This window comes from Haemaphysalis longicornis, unplaced genomic scaffold (genome assembly GCF_048455015.1).
Source record: "Haemaphysalis longicornis isolate Haplotype H1 unplaced genomic scaffold, Haemaphysalis longicornis Haplotype H1 scaffold_1, whole genome shotgun sequence".
Classification (NCBI taxonomy): Eukaryota; Metazoa; Arthropoda; class Arachnida; order Ixodida; family Ixodidae; genus Haemaphysalis; species Haemaphysalis longicornis.
Genome location: NW_027526203.1, coordinates 7,062,675 through 7,086,452, shown reverse-complemented (window position 1 = coordinate 7,086,452; position 23,778 = coordinate 7,062,675). Strand labels below are relative to the sequence as shown.

At 48.1% G+C, this 23,778-nt stretch overlaps 1 protein-coding gene across 1 annotated transcript; it reads right to left on the bottom strand.

The window, feature by feature from the left end:
* Nucleotides 1-529: 529 nt before the first annotated feature.
* Nucleotides 530-17,510, bottom strand: LOC144163122 (uncharacterized). Its single transcript, XM_077693938.1, has 5 exons — nt 17,353-17,510; nt 13,758-13,819; nt 9,300-9,389; nt 4,317-4,343; nt 530-825 (listed from the first exon to the last, which is right to left on the bottom strand). The coding sequence occupies exons 1-5, from the start codon at nt 17,423-17,425 to the stop codon at nt 760-762; spliced, it is 318 nt and encodes a 105-aa protein (XP_077550064.1). The 5' UTR covers nt 17,426-17,510; the 3' UTR covers nt 530-759.
* Between the last annotated feature and the right edge of the window lie 6,268 nt (nt 17,511-23,778).

Here is a 23,778-nt window from a genome sequence, read left to right as displayed (position 1 = left end):
GAAATTGAGAAGTTTTGGTGTTGTTAGGAGTCAAAGCAGTAAGCACACGAGCGCCCATTCCCAACACACCACAGCAATACAGCTGTACATGACTAAATATGGACCTAGTGAATACGTTGGGGTCTTTGATCATCCATCGTGTGTGAGACACGTGAACTGAAGCTTACATAAGTAATTTGAGCATTCCCAAACAGAAGTGGCAATCAGACAAGTAGTAAAGTACGTTCCCGATAAATGTAGCCTGCGCTTGGAAGTCCCACTGGTATCAACTAAGAGACGAAAAAAAAATTATACAAAAAGGAAGAGGATGATGAGGACTATAATGGAAGGATACTTTCGGCAATTGTGCATGATGCTTTCGCAAGCACTGCCAATAAGGAGTTCTCAGGTGTCCTGGTAACTTATTCCACCGAATCCCCATCAGCTCACAAAACTTGTCTATGAACCCCCCCCCCCCCCCCCCCCCCCCCCGCCCGGAGTGTACCCACTTAACCGAAGGACATCGTGGCCGGCAATAAAAGACGCCAAATCGGGGCAGAGTTGTTAGGGGGCACTAACAAAGTATGCTTTATTTTTGAATCTGTACTCAAAGTGTTAAGGCAAGCACAATATTTGTAGATGGGCTAGGTACCGCCGGAAGCATTGGGGGCCTATTGGTTTCACTCCGCTGCGCTGCCAGCCACACCAGCGTTTAATTACTCCAGCAAGCACGACACAATGGTCAAAGTTGCCATAGAGAGAAACAACTGGCTAATTCGGTTAACCTCGAGATTTGCTTGGGCGGCACTCCTGGTATGCTTTCTTGACGAACTCAGCTTCTTCCTCCTATAAAAAAACAGACTTGTTTTAGAATGCTGGGCTTGCGTCGAAGGACAGCTCTATCGCATGAAGTTTAGCTGTCTATCTGTATGGGACACATCATCGACACATGAAATAATCACTTTGGCATTGTTTCAGCATAAGGTGAAACGAGAATGAGAAAAAGTGGAGGTACTGCCTTGTAGTGAAGTGTCATTTTTTGCATGCAAATTATACAATTCATATACTCTACGCTACAACAACGCCCATGGGTGTGTCTCAAACCTATGTCATTTTGTTCCTTTCTGTAAGGCATGGGCATGTTTTGGGAAACGCAATAACAATACTACTTCATTCGTATAAGTTGAAAAGTTTTAAGTGAAGTTCAACAGATAGTCGACAGCTGCACATTTGTTTCCGTGAGCCTTCGTTGGCTCCCCGCAGGACCACCTTTACAAAATAATTGGCGCTCAAGTCCGCTTCGTTTTTGTTTGGTTAAAGCTTTCACAGAGACAGTGTCATACCTATTCGTCAAACATTGTTATGTTTTAGTCGTGGACAGGTGTAACAGCACAGACTGCACGACAGAAGTGGACGGCTGCGACAGAAGGCTATAGTCTTGGTCTGTCTTCTTTCTGTACTATTGTCGTAGTGGTGCAAAAGTTATCGCTGGAGATCGCGCACCAAACCGCCGGTTGAGTCTCACTTCTTTTTACAGCAAAGCTGTTGTACGTCAAGCTTTTTGGTCTGTTTTCTGTAGGTCACGTGCATGCAGCGGAAGGAGCAAGTTTCGAGATCCGCTGATAGAGGGAGCAGTGGTCCAGCAGGTGCGGGTTTCTTTTGCCCCGCTAGGGGAGGGGTACGGAGCCTCCCGCCACTGACGTTTAGCAGCTGACTACAGTAAATCCCGCTTATATCGAACAGCGCGAGGATTGTAAAATATTTCGATATATCAAAAATTCGATATAGAAAGTGAAGCAAAAAAAACTTACATGAGAGCAATCTTGCCGACGGAGTCACGAGCTAACGCTGAGCTCTTACCATCCTGCAGTTTACTATTGATCCGGCACTTCCTCGGAAAGAAAACAATAATTCATCGGGCCGGAAGAACTGCGTGAGTGTAGCCTGCTTCTTGGAGAGCAACGTGTTGCTGGAGACTGCTTGCTCCACGGTATCTAAACAGTTGACAAGCACAAGACCGCTGCCCTCAATGGCACTGCAGTATCACCGTAGGAGGGACACGGCAGCGACGGCTTCGCTCGTGCTCGGAAGCGGTACGGAGTCCTCGGCGTCTTCGACAGAGCGGAGACAAGCATGGATACAAGCGAATAACGGCGAACCCAGCAAACCAAGCAAGTGCGTGCAGCGAGTGGCTCGGACTTGAAGTTCGGTGACACCGCAGCCCGCAGCGCCCAATGTGGCGCTTTCGGCTCCAACGGCATGCATGCGTGGAGTTGGTCCACTCTGCCACTACTGCCACGGCCGGTTTGGACGCGCCCGAGATCGCGCGGGAGTCGCAAGGGACACCTGCGCCATCACTGCGCGCCAATGTATTGCGGGAAAGCCTGCCGCATGCATAAGGAGAGCGAAAAATCCGCGCGGGAGAGTTCGATATATCCATAGTGAACAAAATCACGTTCGATATAAAAAGTTTTAAATGCATGTACTTTTTACCAGAATTATACAGGGGTTCGATATAGGCAATAATTCCATATATCCGTGTTCGATATAAGCGGGCTTTACTGTACTTTGCGCGAGCCGTAGAATTTGCGCGGCGACGGCCCTGCCATTCTACGGCGAGCGCCCGTTGACGTTTTAGCGGACACAAGACAACCACAGCTCGGCCGCTTTCAGCAGATTTTACACCGCTTAAACCTGGGGTAATTTTTTTATCGGCTCAAATAAGCCACCATTGAGCCCACACCTAACCATAATCTCCGGTGAGCGCCACCATTATACCGCCAACCTAGATCTACCTCGTGTACCCTGAAGGTTACCGGACCTTGTGCACGCGGGAGTTATTTACTCGTTGCCATGAGGACTGTTTATGCAGGGACGAAAACATTTTCGCAAAGCACGACCGCTCCCTGCTCATTGGGCCATTGAGCTTCTCCGTGTAAGTCTTGTATGTCTCACCAAACGCGAAAAGTAACCCGTCGTGGTGGCTCAGTTGCTAAGCCGTCATACAGCTGCGCCCAAGGACGTGGCTTCGATCCCGACCGCGGCGGGCGCCTTTTCTGATGGAGGCGAAAAGGAACAACGCCCGTGTGTTCGACATTTTGGCGCACGTTAAAGATTCCCAGGTGGTGAAAATTAATCCGGATCCCGCAGGTCGTCGCGCCCATAACCTGTGTACTTTTCGTACGGTTAACCCCATAACCAATAAATGCGACAAGTGAATAATAAAATTACCGTCGTCAATGGTACCAAACGACACCATCAGTGGCACCAAAAGTCTGACTTCAGCGGAAAAATGGCTCAGTGAAGGAGCGCGGTGAAGCTATGGCACCGTTGCACCGCTATCGCATGTGCTGACCGCTGCCCGGCGAGCGTGTATTTGTCTGTGAAAGCACAGCGTGAGCCCCGAACGGGCCAGCGCGCATTAGGGGACCGCGATGTTGTTCTGGCGCTGTCTCGCACCTTTCGCATTCCTGCCCGTAAGCAGTCTTAAAGGCACTCTGTAACACTGCTGATAAACAAAAGCCCGAAGGGGCTTGCAATACTGCGTGTCGCTGTTACAGTGCTGCGTGTCGTCTTGCGCCCTCGTTACAGAGCTCCACTCAGGCGTTTTTGTGCTGTCTCCGACCCTCAAATCAGCGCCACAACACGAGAACACATGCTTTTGCATAACGCTACAGCGTCGTTTTAGAACGACGGCCTCTCGTTTTAGAGAATTGAGTCCAAGGTTTCCAAGTTATCTGATGGGCATAGAGTAATTATTTTTGTCTGGTGTACTTTGCGACCCGCTATTCTAAGTACTGGATGTATTTATTGAGTAGGTTCTAGAAGCATTTAGGATTCAGAAAAAAGTTGAAAAAATTGTTGCCCTTTAAGTGTATTTGCCAATTTTTCGCCCGTACGTACCTATGCTGTTCTTTGTTAGGCGATGGGTTACAAGCTAATGAGATTAGGGTGAAAAAACAACTTCCCAAAAAAATTTTCGCGAGTCTCCGGAATGAAATTTCTACTCAGAAAAAGGTGCTCTGGTTTCCTGGGCCCGGCTCCCACATTCCAACCGAAGGAGCCCAAAATACTCTTGCACAGTTACTTTGATGAAAGCAAGGCGAAAAAGTAGGCCTAATTTGTTGGCTCAGCGTCTCTTCCCACCCTGCTCCGCCAATTTCCACTCTACATGAAACCTTACTGCTGAGTCGCCAGTCAAGAGAAATAAGTCTCTCGAGCTAGATCTGAGCAGCTCAATTGAAGCTACCTACGTAATGACTGCGATTTGGGGCCCCCAATTGTAGTTCGTATGGCCGTTAGCGGGAAGGAAAGATAAGTAAAACAAGGATGCTTACCGTGAACAGCTGCTTCAGCACTTCACCCTGAAAAGGAATAAAAGAATAATTAGCTGACCAAGAGCATCGAACATGATTGCCAATCAATTATAATTAACACCAATGAATGGATCAAGTTACAGTTATAACACTTAATAATCTTTAGTAAGCGCAATATAATGATTCCTGGAAATATGATAGTGCTTGCTTGTTTTTATCTGAGAGTTATTGGAGAGTGTAAAAAGATATTCATTAAAAGAGATTCGAAGAAACGTAAGTGGAAAGGAAGCAGGAAGACACCACCCTTTCTCCTAAGCACTACAATATTTTTGAAGAAAAAAGTGAGGGTGTCAACATGAATATGCATATGCATATGAAACATTATCATCATCAGCCAATCTACGCCCACTGCAAGGCAAAGGCCTATCCAATAGATCTCCAATTATCCCGGCCCTGTGCTAACTGCCACCAATCTATCCCCGCAAACTTCTTGATCTCACCTGACCATCTAACTTCCTGTCGCCACCTTCCACACTTGCCTTCTCTAGGGAACCACTTTGTTATCCTTAATGACTAACGGTTATCTTCCCTTTACATTGTAGGAAGCGGACTTGGTAGGGTGCGGTGGCCTCCTACATTTATTCGGGTGTGCAAGCCCCGGCCGGAACTTCGAGAGCGGCGTAGTTATGCGGCCGCCCAGGCGCTCGGTCGTGTTCGATCCTCGTGGCGCGTGGCAGTGCTGACGCAGCCGTGCAAGCACCGCTTCTGATGATGATTGTGGGATGCAGTGGTGATGATGATAGTGGCGCTGTTAGCGGGTGAAGCTGCCGCCACTACAGGGTTCCCCCGTAGCGCGGTAAGAAAGAAGCCGAAGTACAAGCTATGTGCAGATAATTAACTAGGCCTATCCACGGTAAAGGTCCTTAGACGGTCCAGGTCAAATCGCGGGTAAACTATGGGAGCAGTCCTGGTCAGTCCGTTGTGGGCCTCCGGGGCGTTTATTGGCCTCAGGTGGCCTTGGCTGGGAGTGCAAGGTGGGGCGAACTGGTGTACGGTGGAGTAGTCCGGAAGTGAAAGAGGCATAAACCGCGGCCACAGTGCAGACTTGGCGGGGCCGGTAAAACGGGCGCTTTATGACCGGACTCTTGCGACGTGTGTACACTGGCGTTGGTGTGCCAGTACGAGGAGGCTTATACTGTCGGCGGTGATGGTTTGAGCATGGTGTCTGGTGTGACATTGTTGCGCATGCTACAAGCGTAACCGCCGTACGACAGCGGCTACAGCGAAGCCCCCACGTCCCGGAACGCCGACGGATATGAGCCCACAATGCTGGCCGTAGCCGGCATGCAAGACGTTGTTTGGCAAGACGGCACTGACGCCTCGTCGATGTGCGCCGAAGCAGTGGCAGTGACGAAACTCGCTTTCTCGACTGGGGCTTACGAAGTCGTTGGCGACGTCGGCGTCGAGTTTCGGGAACGCGCTGCTCTGGTGGCGACATCGGTGAATTATGAGGCTGGACGTCTGTCGCGAGTGGGTCGGGCTTTTCATGGTAATCGTGCACGTCGCGGTTGACGACGTGGGCGCGGGGCGTTTCATGTAGGGTCAGGGTCGCGGCTGTGCTGTCGGGGTCCGCGGAGGGTGCCACTATATGCGCTGCACCCGAGTTATGCTCCGACAGTAGTGGAGCCGGGCTCTGTGTCACTGTCGGGGTGGACTTGACGTGCAACGGCGGTGTAGCGGGCAACCAGGTTGGGAAAGATGGAACGCTCACGGAGCACTCACGGGAGCCTTTGCATGGGGTGGTAGAAGGGGAAAAGGGCTGCGGCCGGTGGGCGTCCATGATGACGTCGGCTGTGAGCCTCGTCGGTGTATGTGTGGCTGCCGCGCTGGAGGTGGAGTCTACGATGGCGACACTCGTGGCAGGAAACGACGCCGATGGTGCAGAAGGTACGATGTGCGGCGGCGAAGCGTGCGAGGACCGCGCGGGTACCTTATCTGCTGCAGGCCGAAAGCAGTCGTCATTGAAGCCGTAGTGCGCGAGCACGGCAGCGCGAAGGTCGTCGTAGGGTGTTTCGCTGGGCCGTGGAGGGGCGAGGACGCAGCGCAGCTCGATGGGAAGCGTCTCCCAGAGGATGGAGTGCTTCAGAGGCTGTACACTGATGTGGTTGAGCCAGAGGGTAGTTAGAATCACCACGCGAAACAGGAGCGTTCTAGACTTATTAGTGGCAATAAAACCTCCACTTCAAGGTTACAAACCAATCTGATTTTGACATATTCGGCGCCTGGCCCAAATGTCAATGAAATTTTAAGAAGACAACACAACATCTTGCTCTAAAGTGAAAGAATGAAGCACGTCATCCAAGATCCACCACACGTGGTGTATCGCCGAGCAAGAAATTATCTGGGACTTTGTAACATCATCTCGATCAAAAGAAACTAGTTTCACAGGTTCTACACCATGTCGAAAATCCCGGTGCAAATTGTGTATGATTATGACACCAACAATAAGCACTCAGAGCAGGGAATCTGACTTTTCCATGCAGATCAGGGGCAACTTTAATTGTGACACTGCAAATATAGTTTACCTCCTAGAATGTGGTGCTCGTGGTGCGCAATATATTGGACAGACTGAAAATTCTTTTAGAGCTCGCATCTATAATCACAGATACGATGCAAAAACACATTATCTTCCCCTTTCAAAACACATCAACTCTTTGAAACACCCGTTGGACAAATTTAATGCCGCGGTGCTCCAATCAGGATATAAAGCCCATTTCGACAGGAAAGCCTGCCAATCATAGCTGATCCACAAATGCAAAACTCTGACAGGGGGTATCAATGAGTCTCCGGGAAGGCTGTCATGTTATCAAGCCTAGACCTTGTAGCGGCACGCATCGCATCTTACCACTTCTCCAGCGCTGGATGGTTCATCGTTGTCAACAGGTTACTTTTCCGTATGCTTTAATCTTTCGTATGCACGAAATCTTACTGTATCACACCATTACACTTTCAAAGCACTACTCGGTTTAGTTTTGTCAATAAGTTATTTTTTCCAAATGCTTCATTGCTTTTATGCCCGAAATACCACTTTCTAAGCTATTTATGTTCAGTGATATGGTTCCCCATGTCCTGCGATTTGTACGCGCGTATTCTTTGTTTCTTCTTTCGTTTGTCAGTTCGTTTAAGGAATGGTGTGTGCGAATTCATACTGCCATTAATGACTAGCTACGAAGCGTCATTTGTTTCCTAGATCACTAAAAATTTTTGTCGTACGTGCGTCACATTTTTTTCTTTTTCCATAATGTGCAAGCCCTTGGTACTTGCACGAATATGAAATGTAAGCTACAAATTCGTTATATCTATCCATTTCGTGTCATGAGCCGGGGGCTCGTTCAACTTCTTTTTTTTTTCTGTGTGGTGTTTTTTTTTGTTTATTTCCTGCCTTGTATGTCATTTCTCAAGGCACTCGTACAACCTGTGCTCTGCCATTCTTGGGTGGCTCCGGCACCCCTCCCTCGGCGTCGGCGCCCATCGAGGGGTCGTCCTTGCCCGCTTTGTGCCCGAAACGCGGGCTGTGGGCAAGCCATTTGTGGTTATTATCTGCTCTCTCCGGGAAGCGGCGGCATTTTGCTTTGTGGACGTGGCCCCTCCCTAATATGCACTCTTGGGCTCGTGAACTTCAACGTCGCCTTCTGCCTGAGACATAGCTGGCGTTTTGCGTTCCCTGGTGTCTGTAGGACTAATTGTCGATTCTACGCTTCCGCCTTTTGCGGCAGGTTGTTTTCGCTCCTTTGGAGTGAGATGCCCAGCACCCCTCCCTTGTTTACTTTTCTTAATATTGCTGTGCGTGGGTGGGCGGTGGCTGAAGGTAACACACTTCCTACATGCCCCGCTTTTGCTTTTCGCCGCGTTGTATATTGAGTTGGATTACCGGCGCGCCCAAACCTGCCCTACGTTTCTTCACTCTCCACTTGTTTCTTGCTGTACTTTCTTTTTGTGCCTTTTTGAAATAATGTGTCCACGGGCTCGCAGCGCTCTACGAGCCTTTATATACCCAGAATTTGACCCTTGTACTTCACTTGAAAAAGGCTGGACCCCAGCGGAAACGTCGTCTTAGATGTTATGTTTTTCGTGGTGATTCTAATTTAATATACTATTAAGCTGCTAAGCCCTGAAGCTATATATATATATATATATATATATATATATATATATATATATATATATATATATATATATATATATATATATATATATATGTCAGAAAGAAAGTGGTGAAAAAAATGCCCGCCGGGTGGGATCCGATCCCACGAGCTCCAGCATACCGGTCGATAACCACTACGCTACCGGCGGGGATCTTTCCCCACCACTTTCTCGGGTATTTATGCTAAGGTATTTTTTGTTTCCTCCACTTGGGGGTGGTAGCCAGCGCCACTCGGACTACTCGGGGTGAAGGGGACCTTCTTTTTAACCCCCGGGCCGTGACACGAGTGTCTACGACATGTCGAGAGTGGTCGACCAGCGTTCAACCCTCTTAAGCTGCCTTTGGCACCAAGACTGCCAGAACAGAGGCCCTCGGTATGCATGTAGCGAATCATAAATTGGAAATGAGGGGCTCGGTGAATTAAGACAGAATAAGGGTTCGCAGTCAAAAAAACCTAGGAAAGCAAAGGGAAGACTGTGGTAGGTCACACACACACACACACACACACATATATATATATATATATATATATATATATATATATATATATATATATATATATATATATATATATACATATGTGTGTGTGTGTGTGTGTGTGTGTAGAGAGAGAAAGATAGGGGGAAACATATGGGCTTAATCACTCCGTGGTATTAGTAACGGTTCCATGTACTACCACCACGACACCATAACTGAATAAAAAACTACAATTTTGAAGATGTTCACACATTTCTACTAGCAAAAAAATCAAGAAAAAGTACGTCGCCAGTTTTATTAGGCGTATTAGGGAATGTACTCACAAAGTCCACATCGGCATCACACTGTCTCTTGATAAGGGCGGCAAGGTTGTCTCCCTGCTTGCGAATGATGTCCGTTGCCTTGCCTCTCAGCTGCAAAAAGTAATGTTTTGCATTGCATTATATTTACATCGAGAATAGTTAAGAGGCAATGGATTTTTTATTCGAATTATATACCTGAATTTGGCCCAATGAGTAATGGGACAGCAATATCTCAGCTCTGATGAATATGTGACTATTCACCCAGGCTACGCCGTTCACAGTTCGTGACATGACCAACGCATGGGTTAATGTTTCTCTGCAGCAGTATTATGATGACAACGAAGTAAATTCTACTAAGGACGGGGCTGCAAAACAGTCACCAGGTGACACGTGCCCCCCCCCCCCCCCCCCCTATGGATTGGCGCAGAAGCTTTAGATAACCATAAAACATTTCGGAAACTTTGTCCACCACACGGGAAAATTAATGTGCTCAGACCGACTCTGTAGTGATCAGGATATAAATTGATATTCATGGGGGTTTTGGGGTTGTTCATCAATGCTCTACGTGAACCTATCACCATTACTAGTTATACCAGTGAGATTGTGAGGTTGCGCGTTCTCACACAGGGGCTTTGTAGAATATGGAGATGGGCAAATGATATCAGAAGGGACATTTCATTGTAAGTGATCAGCCATGAACCTGGAACCAGTAATAAGATAAGAGATCTTGCACAGGACCATCAGCAGCGGTTATTGCATCGCAAGGAATGGGTACAAGAGCTACAAATGGTTATAAAACCCCAGCGCTCTTGTGTTGTGTCCTTTATAGTCCCTGTCTATTTTTGCGCAGAACTCTACACAAGGGAATATCAACACGGCCAGTCAATTACGTTATTATCTTATGAAACGTTCTGAAGCTCCTGGCTTGAGACTATAAGGATATGTATTTACAAGTTCATTACCAATAATGTCAACACAATCTGTTCTCACCACTTTGCCGGCAAGATGAAGTTTGGTTCTATTTCCTTTAATTCGGGCTGATGCGCACGTCATTCGTAATATGGAAAAGTGGGCTATGAGAAACGAGACGCTGCACTGCGCGCTAGAAAACAGCATGACATTGCTAGTGGGATCATGGACGACTTCAACAGGCAACGGCATTTTTTCTGTGGGCCCCTTTTTCTCTGTCGGTCACTGCTCACGTTTAACACACCCCTTTAACCGCTTTGCCTTGCATTTCCCAGTGCGTGCTTGGTAGGGAGACCGCATATTCAGGTATTTTGTTTTGCAGTTCCAGACAGCCCAAAATTTAACACTTTCCAACTACACAGCCTTTTCTCAGCGACCAACCGCACTGGTCTACCTTTAAATTATTCCTCGAAGCCCCCCGCCGTGGTTCAGTGGCTAAGGTTTTGTGCTGCTGAGCCCAGAGGCGCGGGTTCGATTCCGGACAAGGTCAAATTTTTTGAAACAAAAACGCCCAGGTGTCAAGATTTCGGCGAACGTCAAAGGATCGAAGGTGGTCAAAATTAATCCGGCGCCATCCACAACGGCACGCCTCACAGCCGAGGTATAGATTCGGCCCTTAATACTCTCTACATTTTTAATGTGGCTTCAAATTAATGCGCTGTAAACTGGGTCAAAATGAGTATCTTTTTACTAGGTGTGTGCGAATATGAAATTTTTCCAATATTAATCTAATACGAATATCTAGCTTCGAATATCGAATCGAATATCGAATAACGTGGGGTTTCGAAATCAAATGTTTAGTTTTTTCTCGATTTCAATGAAAATTTGCAAAGAAACTGGAAATGCTTTCGTGATAACACCATTAAAATGGGAAAGTTATATTTAAATAAACATTTTCATCTACAAAAGTTTCTTTTTGTTCACCTTGTACGAAGCTTGAGCGACCTATAAAAGATGGTAGAAAACTTGTTTGTTATTTGCATTTCCAAATGAATGGACGAGGGCGTGACAGTCTTCTATCGTTTTATTACCACACAATTTTTTTTTAGTTTTCAGTTTTTTAGATCTGAATGTACAACAGGCATGTAGACCATGAACGACTATTTGAATAAAACTTCCCAAAAAGTAAGCCTGAAAATCTAAGAGTGTCAACACCTGAACTATTCATCAAGGAATGTACAGGCATTTAGAAAATGAGCGAGTATTTCAATAAAAAAATCCCAAAAAGTAAACCTGGTAATCTAAGAGTGTCAAGACCTGAACTGTTCATCGCAAAGAATGGAATCAAAATAAACCTAGCGGTCACAAAAAAAAAATCACTCGAACAAGCGATGGAGGTGGCAAAAAAATGTTCTGAGAAAACGGCTTCTGAAGTTGCCACATAGATTTCATTCATCAAACATCGCTGGGGTTGTAGCCATTCGTGTCCTTTTGAACACGGGGCTCCTGGAATGCCTTGCCTTGAAGTTGGAGTGCCTTTGCAGCTTTTTTTTCTTTTTTGAAACACACCATTTTCAGCTCGTTTGTGAAGCGTATATAGCCTAGTTTGCGGACCAAAGAGGGGGGAGATAGCTTTCAATGCAAAGTAGGTTAGCTGGTTGCCTGTATTGCACTGGACAACTTCAGTTTGTAGTGTTGTCACTGTAGCAGCGAATCACTCTTTTTTTACTTAAATTTGGAAATTAAGTTTCGATTTTTTTTTATAAAGTTGCCTGGAGCAGCAATTTAGTACCTGTACGTGCAGTTGTTCATTGCCAAAGTTTATATACCACAAGGATACAAATGAGCTACTTTGAAGCTTGGCATACTATTCTGCATAACTGTAACTTCAATGCATGCACAATGTTTTAGTACTCTTGAAATTCAGAACACCCAATATTCCTCGAAGCACAACCAATATGCACTATAGATGTAAGCATTTGTATTTATAATTTCCCTAAAAGTGCAATTTCTAAATGCTACGACAGTAACGTAGATTTCTAGCGCCGTCAACACGTTTTTATTCCTAACGCAGGCCTGTTTGCATGATTACTCGAAGTGCACGGGATACGTTGCGCAAGAAAGCTAAATCGTTTGTTATACAAGCGAGGCATCGCGTTGCGGTATACGAGAGGTATACGAGCGTTGCGGTATAAATCGTTGCGGTATACAAGCGCCGCATCACGGTGCACGTATACCGCAACATGCCATACTTTGATTGTCCCTGGCATTCCCCTTCAGGTCACTCTTGAGATTAAATCTAACGTCACAGGCATTAATTACAGCTACTGGCGTTCAATCGCATCCGGTTGCGCATTCAGGCGATGCTCCAAAGCGCAGTGGCTACGCCGTGCGAGCCGCAGCTTTTCAGGCGTCGGCCGTTTCTTTCCCAAGGCTAGCTAGCCTACTGTCAACCTTAGCAATAACTACGCGTGTTAGCATCGTAAATCAGACGAAAGTTCGCAAACCGCTATCACAAGCGCGCACACCGCGTTCCACCCTCCGGGATAAAGTCACGTGCACCCCGAAGCGTTCGATTACCTTCGCCTTTGGAGCCACGCAACTTCCCGTAATCTTGCTTGTGATCTCAGGCATTCCCATCGTGATAATGTCCGTGTTGAATACCACAGCAGATAAAATGACTGAACGGAAACTTGGTAGAGAAGCAGTGAAAATGAACTCAGAAAAGCGAACTACGCAGTTCAGGCGGCCGCCATCTTGCATTGCCACAGCGACGCCCAATCAGGAGGGCCGGAAGGCCAATTTTTTTGCCGTGCGTAAGATGAACGAAGATAAAAGAGACGGCCGGGACCGGAAAGAACATGAGTAGAGTGAACTAGAATATTCTAGTTCACTGTAAACATGAGTATGAAACACTAAGTATGAAACTTCATGTGCTCGGCCGATCCAATGGTACAAAAATGGCCGCGCCCGGTGGACCGTTGCCGAGATACAGCGCTCCGAGAAATGCCGTTTTTTAGCCCTTTTGCGTTGACATTTTGTCACGGCTGCTGCCAAACGTATTTTTAAGCCACTTAGCGGTGGTGTCCGGCGGGAAAGCTTTGGAAACCCAGAGGATAGAAAACATCGAAGCCAAATATGTGGCTTTAAAAAAAAACGATGTTTTCCAAAGTTGAAAGACGCGTCCCCTCCTTCAACTAATCAATCCAAATATTCGATAACGGCCGATTATTCGAACCCTTTCGAATATTCTAAATGTTTCGAATACAGAGTTTTTGAAGCGAATACGAATAAAACATATGTAATATTCGAAAGTTTCGAATACTCGCCCAACCCTACTTTTTACATTCCAATACCTAAACTCTTGATGCACGGAGAGGGGTAATAACGTTTTAAAATGGCAAACTTGCCATTAGCAGGCGTTTCAGATGTACTCACCTCTGTACATCCTTGTACGCCGCATAAAATACACATCACAAGATCCTTATATAGTCACTGCCATCAGCATCAGTTGTGTTTTGTTATGAAATCTGACAGCAGGTTTTGACAAAAACAGTACAATTTGTTTACCTGAGTTGGAACACGTCCTGCCATGCAACTCAGCGTCGTCTTGATCTGGCCGTTATTCAACCCTGTAAAATATAAACAAAATCAAATTGGCAGATTCTACCGTGTGGTACTTGAACGACTAATCGAACATTTGTGTTTTGGGTAGTAGAAATGCTACACAGAGTTTGTGCGAACAGGACTTCACTAAGAGGTTGTTGTTATGGGTTCACAGTGCATGTGCTATCGTGATAAATTGAAATACGAAAAACGAAGCGCGTGGCTTTCAGTACATGCCGCGCATCCTGGCGACGGGCCGCGTATGCGCAGTGCGAACAAGTTACGAGAGTTCGTGACCAACCTTGATATCCTCCATGGTTGATATGGAAAGACCGTCGCTCGGCGTGTGAGCGTTTCGGTTTGTCTTCCCACCGCGTTCGGCGCCCGCTCACGCCAGCGTTATCTAACTTTGTTGCTGCGATGAGTGAAAACGGCGCATGCAGCTGTGTTCCTTTATTTTTTATTTCGTGCTGAGCGCCCAACGAAAGATGGAAATGCGATTGTCTTTCCATATCGAAGTTGGCCATGAACGCTCGTAACGTGTTTTTACTTCACATACGCGGCCCGTCCCCAGAATGCGCGTTGTTACGAATCGGCCAGCGCCGCCGTACTTCTTTCCCGTATCACTCCTCGGCTGTGCGGCGAAGCCACTGCGTGCGCCTTTCTGCCGTCAGGCGCCACCATGTCGGTGACAAGTTTCGACAAGCCGAGCAGGACGCTTCCCTTTCGTCGCATTTCAAAACTTCGGCGGCTGCGGCGAGGCTTGTCTCAACGCTCTTCAAGGACACATAGGCCCCGTCGATCGCAACGGAGTCCTCCTCTCTCCCCTCTCTCGGACTCAACGTGCGCCAAGGCTACAAACGGCTTACGAACTCTGGAAAGAGCGTTGTGTGTGTCTGTGACGTTCGTGGGGTGTTGAAGCTTGTTGCGTTTTGACCGTTACAGCTTTTGGGTATAAATAGACCCCCGCAAGCGTTGTAAACCATTCCTGTTAGAGCAGCGAATCGATGTTGTCGCTCTGCTCGAGTCCTGTATTGTAACCTCGCCCGTCGGGGCATTGTTCTTTGGCTTCGGCTCACCTCTCGCTATGAAGTAAACAGTTACGTTAGCCTACGGCTTCTGGACTTCTTCACGGCTGCAACAGCGGCTGGCCGCTCGCATCATACACGCTACCACTCGTATGTCGGAGGCCACGGAGCTCGGATCGGGTGCCCCCACTCGGTCCCAACAGCGTCATGTACAGAAACCACGCGTTCTGTTGTCTGTATTTCAATTTATCATGATGCTATGTTGCAAACTCTGTAGTCATATCCAACTGCACCCAACACCTCTACAGCCTCTTTAGGTTGGACGCGCCCCCAAACCCGTAACAGCCACCGAGGTTGCTGGATCATTGACTGAAGCGTTGTGTTGATAAAGCGAGGATGAGGATATTATCGGCCCCAATGACACTGTTTCTGTAATGGTGGTCGTGATTTATTTATTTATTTATTTATTTATTTATTTATTTATTTATTTATTTATTTATTTATTTATTTATTGGTTGATTCATTGATTGATTCATTGATTGTTTCGTTGATTGATTGATTGTAGGGTTTAACGCGCCGACGCAACGCAGGCGATGAGGCGCGCCGTAGTGGAGGGCCCCGGATTAATTTTGACCAGCTGGGGATCTTTAACGTGCGCCGAAATCTCGTACACACGGGCGTTTTTTGCTTTTCGCCTCCATCAGACAAGCGGCTGCCGCGGCCGGGAATCGAGCCCTCGACTTCGTGCTCAGCAGCGCAACGCCTTAGCCACTTAGCCACCGCGGCGGGTACAAGAACATCAGGTATTGGTTGAAGGCCCTCTGGCATCCCAGATTAATTCTTAGGCTACCAATACACGGCGCTTCGCACCCAAGCTGCCGTTTCAGCCACTTAAACTCCCATTCGGTTTCGACACACGTTGCATTCATTTAAACTTCTATTCAGTTTCGACACACGTTGCATTCATTATCACTCTGTTTTCAATGGCATAAGCAATAGAGAAGACTAGTAATCTTTGTATTCAAGCAGAAATTTCAGCCATCGTTACTGGGTAGTTTGAGGTTTTAAATCCTCCAGTCAATAAAGGGAACCTCACAAAAATTATTGGTCGGCCTCCGCGCTTACACAAGGGCAGATTCGGTTCACATTTAGGGATAAAAAAATTCTGTAATCTCTCCTAACCCTGAAGGAACTCTGCAACACTTCCCATAAACGCTTTCATTCTTTCATCTCGAGGGTCGGAAGGCACTGCGAAAGCTACAGTTATCGCCAGCACGAAGCGGCATTGCGTGATTTTCTCGTCGTCTCAGATACGCCTTCCGTTCCTCCCTTGCTTGTTTGTTTTTTTATCAAGTGGATATCCAATCCGTTCATTGCGGCGATTGCAGGAAAGCCGACCAATAGCCTCTATATAAACCACTGTAATGACGCAATTCCAGCGGTTGAAAAACGCCAAGAGCGGGAAAGAGAGAAAACTCTTTTGGGCAAGATTCTAAGGTATCTGACGAGAACAGAGCAGTAATTTGTGGCTGGGGTACTTTGCGAACCCCTAATCTAAGTGCCAGATGTGGTGGTTGATTATGGTCTGCAAGCATTTAATATTCCGGAATAAGTTGAAAAAAGTGTTGCAGGGTCCCTTTAAACCGAATGCACAGTCGCACGCATACGTCCTTCAAAATCCATCAGCATTCGTAGATTTATACCACTTACATATGGTGTCCGGGGCTGAAAATCAAATACTGAACAGGTGCATAACGTCCTGAGGCTTTGAACGTTAAACTAACATTAATGCTAAGAGTCGCTGTTATGACTGTATTATCGGTTGAATACCAATAAGCGTTGTAGATCATGATGAGAACGTAAAATGGCGAAGCCTCGGGCTCAAACACGCCGTAGTTGCCGTCAGAAAACGTTTTTGTCTCGAAACGTGCTGCATGCCTGGCTCGTTCCGCCGCATTTTAAGCCGCTCTAGCGCCCTTTGTAACTAAGGCTAAAATAGGGTTGTCTTTCTATAGTTCTTCTAGTAAGTGACGTTGATCAGCAAGATGGATTTTTTTTATTATTTCTGTCTGTTTGTTCAGTTATTTATTATGCACGACACCTGCCGAAATAAAACTTCCGACGGTTGTACAGTCATTTCGGCGATTCAACAAGATATAATTGGTTCAAAGAAATTCTGATAAATACGATGTTATGCCCTTGAAATTTCGACGATGTTGACAATTCCACGATGTATCAACTAATGACGGCAATTGAATGAAACTCAGCGCAATGATAGAGCCGCATTAGCGCCAAATCGCAGTAATAATGTGGCGAGACAGCAACATTGCATTGAGAGCCAGAGAACATTTGCGAGAAAGTTGGAGTTGCCTAAAAGAGTTTACTGTCGGCAGGCACTGGGAACAATAGAGGCGGAAACAAATGGGCGGCGGTACAGCTTTTCCGTATAATTCGGAACACGGTTTTAACATTTTCTCACGTGTGTACATCAGAATTCTCTACCAGAAGAAACACAGGACGAACAGGCTTACCGCAGACTTCATGTTTGGCGTGGACAAACATGACTCCGGCCAAAATGATTGCGCAGAGGAACAGTCCCTTCATTGTGCACGCTAAGGGAGGCTTGCGGACAAGAGCTAGATGTTCAGCAAAGGTATTGCACGCGAATGATACTTCGGCAGCCGCTGCTTTCCCTCTTATATATGCAGTGCACGCGCTTTCATGCAGCTTTCCTCGCGTGTGTGAAGAAAATCCCAAGTAGCGCATGGGAGCTCAGCGGCATTTTTTTTTTGCTTTTTTCGCTTGTATTAAACGTCACGGCACACGCGCAGACCGATTTAACTCTTTTCGAAGCGCAACGTCCCCACAAGGCAGCAAGAACATAACCTAAAGAAACTAAAAATTAAAACAACAAGACGCGTCTTTTTTTTTATCTTCAAGTGCCATTGTAGGACTGATAGTGCATACGCGTCATGAAACTGGAAACCCTTTTTTATATGCGCGCCATAGCTCGACAAAACCTGGCAGTTTTCGAGTCCCTTCTTTTTTTTTCTTTTTCTTTTTTTTTTTTTGCATGGGTATTTCCAATCACATTCTCGGCATCGCTTTTAAAGCGCATGCTGTGATCCCAGAACCACTATAAACGACCTTGTTACCGCCGAATAGGAAAAAAATAGCTGAAATATATTCACAGCCGAAGTTCCTCTTCCACTACACGGAAAAACTTATGAAGCATCAGTTAGTACGAGGTCGTCAATAGCCCTTATGGCGCATTTACAGGTTTGGGGACCACTTCTGCACACTGTTTCTCACAAAACATGAATGATCAAAGTACACAAAAAACGCATGGTTACAGAATGTACAAGTATTTATATTTCTCATCATTTGGTAATGATATTTACTACGAATTTGTGAATAAGTAATGAATCTTGGAAGGGCGGCAGTCTTTTCCTATAAGACGCACACGAAGCTGACCGCTTCCCTGCTGTTGAAGCCCATGCGTTGACGGCAGACGGGAGTTCAATATCATTTGCAACTTCGCTATCAACTACCTAATGACGATAAGTAATTGAACCTCGCGTAATGGTGAAGTAGTTTTGTGGCTAATTATCACCTACTTTTTTGCGTGATATTAAAAAAACAAGAATTGCAGCCTTTTCTGTAACCATACTCCGCACGTAGATGCCCATCTTTTGACACTTGACAGAAATTCTCTATCTTTTACCACTTCGCTGTGACGAGGAAATGAAGCTTGACAAGTCAATGAAACTCAGCGGGATGATAGATGTTTTAATGCCCAATTTTTTTCTTTTAATTGTTTTTGGGAAACTGTTGATAAAACATGAGTTACAGCAGTTTTGTGCTTACTATTCGCGATAAAGTTGGCCTTGTCATTGGCATTTTTGTCGCGCGCATAAAGAATGCGCGGAATCCCATTCTTATATAGCTTCGCAAAATGACGGCAATAAATTTATTAGGGTTGGGGTCATGAGTTCTGGCAGCAGTATTTAGTGGGAATTTCGTATGTACAATTTGACATTTGCGTGTATTTCCACTTTCGAAATAAAACACAACCTCAAAATTTATACCCACGGGCCACATGCCCATGACTTGGCTGAGCGGGGGGAGAGAGAGAGAAACAAATTTTATTGAACCGAGCTACTACGACGTCTTCTAGATGCCGTCGATGGAAGTGGTTCCCTCTTCACGGGAGCCATACGCTTCTCTAGCCTCCTCGCCCCTGGAGATCAGGACGAGCTGGTCTTCCAGGGCGGGGCTGGTTAACAAGGTCTCGTATCGCTCGGTAAGGGGGGATGATGGATGAGATGGTGTAGTGGGTAAGGTAAGAGGTGGGGGGATTGGCTTGTAGAAATCGCATACTCCAATGGCGTGTTGGAGAGTGCCTGAGTCTTGCAGAAATTGCATTCCCTTTCGTACCTTTCCGGGTACATCTTGTTTTGAAGATAAGGGTGCGGGAAGGATCCTGCTTGCATCTGCCTGTAAATCGCTTGCTGCTCTCTGCTAAGCGATTTGTGAGGATCGGGGTAACGTCACCTCTCCGTCCTGTAGTGGTTCGTGATGTCCTTATAACTAATTATGGACTGTAGCTCACCTTCCTCTACCCGGTGTTCCATCTATCGGGCAAACTGGTGGGAGTTCATTGCCATCCAGCCCAGAGTGAGCCGGCGTGCATATCAATTCAACATTCCTTTCAGATACGTCGCATTTACTGTTGAGAATACCTAGTGCCGCAAGAGACACCCACCCTTTCCTATAGCTGTCATAGCTGTCATACGCCTTTTGGGAGTCGGTGACCATTCTTCCCACGTTGGGCTCCGCGAGCGCCAGCGCTATTGCGGCTTCTTCTGCCACCTGCGGAAAAGACGTCTTGATGGAGGCGCAGGTTACGAGCACATCCCGCGTCGTAGCTGTCAGTGTGGCTTTCGAGGAAAACTTGGGTAACGAAGCGTCTGTGAAGAGAGTGACCCCCTCTTCCGCTTCTTCTATTTGACCCAGAGCCTCCGTCAAGGCCGCTATCCGAGATGCTCTGCGGCCGTCGTTCCGACGCGACCTCATGTTTCGAGGCTGTGGGGTTCTAGGTTTCACACACTAGTTATTTCCCACCCCGCAGCCATCCGCGCCAAGCAAACATGCCTTGCGAGCGCCGGCTGCGGACGGGTCCGTTGTTTGCGGAGACAGAAAAAGGAAGGAGGCGGCGAGGGCAAAACATCAATGGCAGCATTTATTGCAAAGTGCAAATCAAATGCACTGCATACAGACTTATCGTAGGCCGTAACGGTAACACTCTGAGCGAGGCATTAAACAACGCTGGAGATCGAGATGGCTGGACTCACCGATGGCATACCGGAGCAGCGGAGCGCTGCGCGTGCGAGCGCGTGTGCCGTCTCCCAGCTCGTCCGGACGCGTCCTTTGTGGCGCGTTCTCCAGGTCCTGACCAGCGCGCCGAAACATCTGCGCGCTACCGCATCCCCTCTCGCCATGCGACAACCCACCAGACCTCGCCTTTTGGTGGCGCTAGTATCGAGGAAGAACTGGTTCTCGGGTAAGGCAGAGGGGAAAAGGGTCAACGCCTCCACCAGGGCGACAACAAACGGTCCGGTCGCTGGCGCCCTCCCGTATGGTTCCCATCGCGTGAGTGAGCCGCGTTGTGCACGCCGGCCGCGATGGAAAGCTAGCCAGAAAGGGGTTCGCGTGAAAGTCGCGAACCCCACATCCCTCCCTCCTAAATTCCTTGCGTACGCCGGTGAGAGCTGACTACAGGACTAGAGGCGACGGAAAGTTCGTCGACTAAATCGTTAGTCACTGTGTCGTGTTGCCTACGCCGGCTTCCACTCGTCCAATGCCACCGCTGGTAGTGTACCAGCAGCCCCGGTCGTCGCCCGCTGATGTCTGCAGGCAGGTAGCTCCCAGAATAACCGCATCAGCCAACCCAAGCAAGCGTTGCTCAAGTGGCGGCACATCCGTGATGGCCCGTGGCCGCCGAGCGACCAGAGACTGCCGACTCTCTCAGCCAGGCTGGTGGCGGCATGCCGCACCGCACCGCTTCAGCAGGCTCGGCAGCTCGCACGGAACAGTAGACAGCAGCATAAACACGCTCCGTCATGTGGTCCAAGCCAGGGTGGCTTAGCGGCACAAAGAAACTCCCCGCACCTTCAGTGTACGGCAGAAAAATAGCTCTCCGATCGCACCGCATTTGTGGCGCGATCCTAACGACAATTGCCGAGTTGTCAGCATTGCCATCGCTCTGTTAATGTCAACAAAGCCCATAGTCCAAACACTACAATGTATAGGGCAGGAAAAACAAGCGGCAGTAGCCCTTTAATCCAATTCATCACGTGGTTCGATGTCGAATATCACTATTGCCATGGCATCGGCATAACTACCTGCTTGTTAACGTCAACAAAGCACGCCAAAGTGTCCTAACGCTGCAGCGTGCAGGGTATGGAGAATACCAACTCGATTGCATCAACAACGCGACACAATCTGACGGTTCAGCTGCTAAGTTTCTCAGCAATGCAACAACTCTGGCAATGTCAACAGAGCTAGAACCTGTTCTAACCTTATATGGTGCAGGGCACAAAGAACACACACGGTCGCATCGACCGCCCGGCGCGATGCTTAACCACACAAATGCGAAAACAGTATTTGCTCCCAACGACAGACCTATGTTCAAACACATGAACGCCGCTTGCGTAAAAATACTGAAATACGTTTCAACATACTGGCAGTTAGTTTACGTGAACAGAGCTTGGTCTCTCGAGTCGAACAAGAGGGCTCCTGCGACGTTACAATCAGCGGGCGCAAAGTTTGCCTTGCGTAATTCTTCCCGTCAGTAGAAGAGGGATGAAGCCCCCCTTCTGTCCCGTCGCCCGCGTGGCGCTAAAACAAAAACAGCTACGCTGCGGAAAGGAGTTTTTCAAGCAACGAGGTGTCAACGCAACAGTGTTTCCTGAGGCGGGAGAGTCCTTTCTCTCGCGCGAGGCGATCAACAAGAGGGGGAGCGCTCCGTGCGCCCTCGCATTGTTCCCAAGGTCGTGCCTTCGTCTGGGAGGACCGGCTGCGAAACCTTCGGGTCACTCACTTCGGCAAACGACCCGCATCCAAAAACACAACAAAATAAAGCAGACCAAACGAAAGAAACCCTGAACGTGCCCGTACGTGCAGCCGTGAGGAGACAACTGCTTTGTAAGGGTCCTACACGCTCGCTGCAACACAAGCAGCTTATAAGCGAACGGCGCATACCGCCATCCGCCGTATCGGAGCGCCCGTGCCAGACTGCAATACCAGCTAGCCTTTTGCGGCACACGTGGCCCGGCCACACGGCTCCCAGAGCCTCGAATCCCGGAGTCGACAAAAGAAAAAGAAAAACTCAGACCCAAATTGCAGCTTCCGTACACACTCACTTCAGGCTGACACAAGGGCGCGGGCTCCCTGGCCTCGCTTGGATGCAAACTCGGAAACCCTCGTTTCCATAAACAACAACGTCCCAACAAAAATTCGGAGACCACGTGTTAACTGGCAGCGATGTCCTGCCACATACACGATTGCTGCAAACTCGGCGCTTAACAAATTAAAAACGCCGCAGCAATAAATATTTCGCCTCACTCTCAGGAAAGTTCGCCTCTGCTGATAACTCGATCAAATCAGATAGGCCTGAAGTCTCTCCGATGCCAGAACAAAGGATGCTGCCGTGCCTCCTGCTCGTCTCCGCAAACAAGGCCTCACGTTGGGGCGCCAGATGTGGGATTTTACATTTCACACACTAGTGATTTCCCACCCCGCAGCCACCCGCGCCCAGCCAACATGCCTTGCGAGCGCCGGCTGTGGACGGGTCCGTTGTTTGCGGAGACAGACAAAGGCAGGAGGCGGCGAGGGCAAAACATCAATGGCAGCATTTCTTGCAAAGTGCAAATCAAATGCACTGCATACAGACTGATCGTAGGCCGTAACGGTAACACTGTGAGCGAGGCATTAAACAACGATAGAGTTCGAGATGGTTCGACTCACCGATGGCATACCGGAGCAGCGGAGCGCTGCGCGTGCGAGCGCGTGTGCAGCCTCCCAGCTCGTCCGGACGCGTCCTTTGTGGCGCGTTCCCCAGGTCCTGACCAGCGCGCCAAAACGTCCGCGCGCTAACACATCCCCAAGACAAGAGAGCGTCCTCTCGTCATGCGACAACCCACCAGACCTCGCCTTTTGGTGGCGCTAGTATCGAGGAAGAACTGGTTCTCGGGTAAGGCAGAGGGGAAAAGGGTCAACGCCTCCACCAGGTCGACAACAAACCGTCCCGTCGCTGACGCCCTCCCGTATGGTTCCCGTCGCGTGAGCGAGGCGCGTTGTGGACGCTGGCCGCGATGGGGAGCGAGCCAGAAAGGGGTTCGCGTGAAAGTTGCGATCCCCACAAGGCAGACGCTCACTATTGATTTTATGCGCCCATAACCTTGGTAACGGTCCAGTTTCCTTCTAGTCTGTCTCTTGCCAGCCCAACTTGGCAAGAACACGATGTCCCGCCGTCTTTTGGGAGAGCCTAACTCTTTGATTAGAAAAATAAGCTTCTATCAACTCTTCACCGACGTTGTGCTTCGCCATGCCGAGAAGTTTGTCGGTCGACGAATGCTTCGGCATGCCCAGCGCCATCTTCGTTGCCTTGCATAGTTCAGCTGGTCCCCGTCTTTTTTGAGTAAATTGAGGTACGGTGCAGCGTAAACGATGCGCGACGTCACGAAGGCCAGGACAAGCGTAAATGCATCCTCCTCCTTTAATCCTCGTCTTCTGTTCGTGACTCTTTTGATCATGTTCGAAATTTGTTATGTAGAAACCTTGATTTTGGCGATCGACGCCTCCGCCTTGCCGTTGTTCTGGAAGATGACACCCAGGATACGTGCTTGCGTGGTTGGCGTTATGTTCGTCCCGTCGATGGTGATGCGGGCGGTCTC

Bases quoted from the DNA above. Each gene is read 5' to 3' on its own strand.
- LOC144163122 (XM_077693938.1), bottom strand. From the start codon at position 17,425: ATGAAGGGACTGTTCCTCTGCGCAATCATTTTGGCCGGAGTCATGTTT. The intron at 9,390-13,757 runs GTAAACAAATTG...TACTTTTTGCAG, and splicing joins CAGGACGTGTTCCAACTCAG to CTGAGAGGCAAGGCAACGGA. The intron at 4,344-9,299 runs GTGAGTACATTC...ATTCCTTTTCAG, and splicing joins GTGATGCCGATGTGGACTTT to GGTGAAGTGCTGAAGCAGCT.